The sequence below is a fragment of the Micropterus salmoides genome, unplaced genomic scaffold (genome assembly GCF_014851395.1).
Source record: "Micropterus salmoides isolate LMB-PRFRI ecotype aquatic unplaced genomic scaffold, ASM1485139v1 Ms_hic_scaffold_22, whole genome shotgun sequence".
NCBI lineage: Eukaryota > Metazoa > Chordata > Actinopteri > Centrarchiformes > Centrarchidae > Micropterus > Micropterus salmoides.
This window is the reverse complement of record NW_024041373.1, coordinates 15,385,092-15,389,695: the sequence shown is the minus strand read 5'-3', so window position 1 is coordinate 15,389,695 and position 4,604 is coordinate 15,385,092. Positions and strand designations below refer to the sequence as shown.

The 4,604-nt window shown below is 41.6% G+C and overlaps 1 protein-coding gene across 2 annotated transcripts; it reads left to right on the top strand.

The window, feature by feature from the left end:
* Nucleotides 1-440: 440 nt before the first annotated feature.
* On the top strand, nt 441-3,872 carry LOC119917147 (arginine vasopressin-induced protein 1-like). Of its 2 annotated transcripts, none has more exons than XM_038737272.1 (4): nt 441-598; nt 2,120-2,484; nt 2,589-3,366; nt 3,411-3,872. In XM_038737272.1, the coding sequence occupies exons 2-3, from the start codon at nt 2,162-2,164 to the stop codon at nt 2,845-2,847; spliced, it is 582 nt and encodes a 193-aa protein (XP_038593200.1). In that variant the 5' UTR covers nt 441-598; nt 2,120-2,161; the 3' UTR covers nt 2,848-3,366; nt 3,411-3,872. The 2 variants fall into 2 exon arrangements, with proteins under 2 accessions (XP_038593200.1, XP_038593201.1); XM_038737273.1 differs by having other exon boundaries at nt 448-598; nt 2,125-2,484.
* Nucleotides 3,873-4,604: the final 732 nt, after the last annotated feature.

The window sequence follows — 4,604 nt, the reverse complement described above, 5'->3', positions numbered from 1 at the left end:
AATTCAGGCTTCCATGCTTTAAGTTTGTAGACAATATTTCTGTTTCTTTAACTGAAGCCAGGATTGTAAGCCTGCTTCTCTTCTCGCACGGTTAATAAAACCTAAAAAAGAAACAGTGTGTGTGTGTGTGTAATAATATTAGACCTGTTCATATAGCCCAGATGTTTAGATGCGTCATCTTGTTTACACGTTTCAGCATAGAATGCTCGCATGTTGCTAACCTCACTGACGACTCACAGACCTTCTCGTGCCAGCCTGACTCATTGACGTCAATGGCTTCCCTACGTGGCCAGGGGTGTAGCCGAACTCCCCCCCTCCTCCCCTCTTGTCTTCTCGACCGTGATTGGTCGAAATCAATCTCTTTCCGAACCACAGCAGGAGGGTCCAGAAGAGCTCTCTTTCGTCATTGGTCGTTTTAACGTCATTGATTTGTGATTGACAGTCGGCTCCAGGATAGAAATTGATCGCAGTTGAAGCAGGACAGACAGACTGTCCTGCGACGGATCAGCCATTGTGAGAACTTTCATTGCAAAGGATCAGCAATGCGCAGAGGGAGATGCTGTAGAAGCAAAGTGTACTGAATATATCAGTTCTTCGGGTAAGCAAACCTTTTTCACATGACCCTCACGGGATTCCTGTTTATTGCCTTTTAGCCACTGCCTAATGAAACCCAGCACGGAGTAACCAGTAAGTTCCATCGTTGCATTGTATTTATCTTATATTACAGATAAACTTTTTAAAAAGCCAGTAGGCTATAAATCATCTTTATAGCACAAAGCTTTGATCGTCTGCCGAAAACTGATTGCCGTCTGCTGGAGCTGTATTGCCCAGTCTCTTCAATCACTTTCTGGCAAGTGAATTAGCCTACTGCATTTTATGAGTTGTATTGGCCATTTAAAGGTATTCTAAGAGGTAAAAAGTACTAGGTGAGCTATAATCAACTAATTTCAGGGCAGAAATAACCTTTCAGTCAATAACAAAAGGCTTCAATCATTTTCTGCATTTTCTGAGTTGTATTGGCCATTTAAAGGTATTTTAACAGGTAAAAAAGAGTGGATGGTAGGCCTACACAGCAAGTAAAATAATGCAGAGTCATAAGGATAATTACAAAATTGTCTTCATTTTATATGTAAGTTGGCAGTAAGTCATGTTAATTAGGCTACAGCCCGTTTTCCAAATATAAACAAAGATATTACACATAGGCCTACCAAACATCACTTTTCGGCACGACACCGGGATCTCATCATTGAGCCGTAACAGTTGTGGCTGTCAAGACATCCGCGGGAGGGAAATAATTGAGAAGCCTGTGACATTGGGGTTAATGTTTAACTACTTCTACTGCAATGAATAGGTTTCTGTAGAGCGTCCTCAAATGACCCAATTGCTGTCTCAGAGTTATACACACCGCCATTTAAATTCTTGCTTGTAAGTGGATTGTGAGTGTCATGTAGTGTATTGTTTTTCTATTTATGGAATCCTCTTCTGTGTAAAAATAAAAAATAAATAATAATAAATATAGGACATGGATGTTAAAAGTGCGTTTTGGAAGAAAGTAAAATATTTAGTCCTCTATGGGCAGAGAGAACCTGCAGAATGATGCTCAACTAAAAGAAAGTGTGAAACTTTATTCCTGATCTAGTAAATGGTGGATTTTACCAAATAATCTTCCTCGGAGTAGTTTATCTGTGCAAACTCCATCTTTGTGTTGCACAGCTGTTGAAAGCTTTAGAGAAAGCTAGTAAGTGGACCTTTTTTTTTACTTATTTTGTCAAGCTGAAAGTCATTCCAGTGGAAAGGCTGGTGGTGACCTGCATGTAATCATGATCTTGGTCACTCACTCCGCTAATACAAAGTGTCCTACTTAAAACCATGTGTGAGTAAAGAGAGATGACGTTTCCATCTGCAGTTTAATGGGCTTTAAAGCACAACTCGTCACTCACTTCCTAAAGTAGGATTAAAGAATCAGCCTCGCAGCTGACTGGCTTTTTTTCAGCCGTGACAGCTGTCTGTAGGAGTTGTGACGCAGTCTGTGCTCATTTACTTTACATGTTGTGTTCTGTTTTGTTTTTTGTCCATCTTCCATCATAATGAGTGGAAACTCTCTCTGACTTCTCCACAGAGCAGAGCCAGTGTATGCCACCTTTTCCTGTGTTTCTCCAGAATGGATACCAGAACCGCCTCCACTCCTGCCTCCATGGTGGCGGGCCCTTCCTCGCTGTGGCGGCTGGCTGAGAGGAGGAGTAGGAAGGCTGGCACAGGGAACATTTTCAGCAACGTGAATCTGTGGCAGCTCCAGAGACTGTTCACAGCTGCGGGGGACCAGGATGCAGAGCAGAGGGCCCAGGTGGTATGGGGCCACGGAGATGAGGCTGAACTGGCTCAGGCCTTGGTAGGACTGAGGGCTCGGAGTCACAAGAGAGGGCTTAGGACCAACGGGAAAGATGTGCTGGGCTCTCACTGGCTACGAGCCTTCAATCACCTCAGGTAGAAAAACTGCTAACCTTATGACTTCATATACATGCAAAAATTAATCATAGTTTCACTTGGTATCCATGTTGTTCTCAACAAAACTATTTTATGTTGTTTAGGATTGGGGAGAGCTCGCCGAGCAGCCAGGGAAAGGATGCTGGGGAGGAGAATGATTCTGAGGCAGAAGCAGACATCAGTCCAAAGCCACACCGACACACCTCTCTAGGGACAACAGGAAGCAGTAAAGGGGCCACAGTGGTGCTAACTGAGAGCCAGGGCCCTGTAGGGACTTCTGAAAGACCAGTTAGAACTAGCTCTGGACTGAGGAGAGGAGCAGAAAACAACCCAGAGAGATACCTCCACAGAATACTCCACTGACTCAACCAAAACCGACTGAGTCTACCAGCACAGCCTGCCCGTCTCTCCTCAGTACTCATCTCACGTGATCAGAAACTGAAGCTAGGTTGAATTAACTTCTGGGATAAGCAATACGGGCACAAATCAATCCAACATTATTTACAAGTGAAACTGTTTCTCATTATGCCATAATGTCTGGCCTTTTAATGGCACAGATCAGATACTGGCACTACATTGTTGCTTGTTGCAGATACCTCCACCTGAATAATAAACCTCTGACCCGCTCCTGGTGTTTAACAACTTTCATATAGAGGTTACCTCTCAAGAACTGCCTTATGGTTTTTCCTACCACTCACACTAACCATGCATACTGATAATTAATTCACAGTGATGTGACTTTAAGTTCTTTTGTAGTTCAGTGACGTATATGTCGATATTCACGTGTGAGGTGATGTACTGTATGTACATTAACTTGAAAAGATGTCAGCTTCTGAGTATGTATTTACGCTAATTTAGGTGTCGAAACTGAGATATGTTTAAGTTTTCACTATGTTTTTCATAAGTTTTCACTATGTTTTTCATAGTTCTTAGTTTTAACACTATGTTTTCTGGTTATGTGTGTGGTAAGACTATAAATGGGAGCAATGTTAGGTGTCATGAGATGTAGTGTTACATGTCCAGACATTTATGTCACTGCACATGTTGACTCAAACTGAATGATTCTGTTCAACATGTAACAGTAACGTCACACAGTCACTGGTTTGTAGTCATTGAGAGCAAAAGTGTCAGGTTGTCAACTCTGCCTGGTGACCAAAAATAAATAGCTGCAAGACCAAACTCAAACATGTCCCTCACTGTGCAGGGAAAGAATGACTTGAAACAGTAATGTCCTCCTATTAAAATGTTCATGGTAACAGTGAAATCACACTGTGCCTAAACTGTGAATGTGTGTCACTGACAGTATCAGATTGCTGGAAACTTCAAGCTTTTTGATATTACTGTTTGTGTCATTTTCAGATGTATGGTAATAAAGAACTGAGCCTTTGTATTGTTTGTGTTTTTGTCTTGTTTTAAAAAAATATATATAATCAACAACACGGTGATCATTTAAAATCAGTAAAACTTCTGCTATTCAGAAAGTGGTGAAAATGCTTCAGCATGTTTAATGAAACTGATTAAAATGGATGTGTAAGGTTTTTAATTTTAATAGATAACATAAAAACATTGTTCACCTTCATTTAACGCTCATTTCCACTATTACCCTACATCTTGTACATACAGCCACTGTTAACCACTGAGCAGCTCTGCCGGAGCAGAGTTGTGTGTTAAGCGCCTTGTTCGAGGGCAACTCATTAGCAGTTTTTGATTAATAGAGGACCGCTGCACATTGCCTTCCATCAATTTCCTGTTGTTCTGATGATTTATAATACATGGCTTTGGGTGAAAAAGCAGTTTTCAGTTGCCTCAACCCAACAACTCTCCAGGTACAAAATACTTCACAATTACAAACAAATGCTGCCCTCCATTGGCATTGTCTAGAAATGGTGCCATCAGCTTTTGGTCACTAGATGGCACAGAAGGTTTTGTTTTGGGAGAGCAAACCACCACACTGAGTCATACTTGTCATAGCACAGGCTTTGCTAGTATCTTATGGTGAGCTTAAAGGGCAGACTCTCACTAGATTAACAGGTAATCTTGTTGATCCTAGCATGTCATGTTTAACCTGTCTTTTCCTGCAGGTCTACCAAATTACCTGAATACGTGGTGATGGCTAATGA

What these genes read in the sequence shown, in the direction of transcription:
- LOC119917147 (XM_038737272.1), top strand. Translation starts at nt 2,162, where the DNA reads ATGGATACCAGAACCGCCTCCACTCCTGCCTCCATGGTGGCGGGCCCT. An exon ending in CGAGCCTTCAATCACCTCAG is followed by an intron (nt 2,485 to 2,588) that starts GTAGAAAAACTG and finishes TATGTTGTTTAG; the next exon opens with GATTGGGGAGAGCTCGCCGA.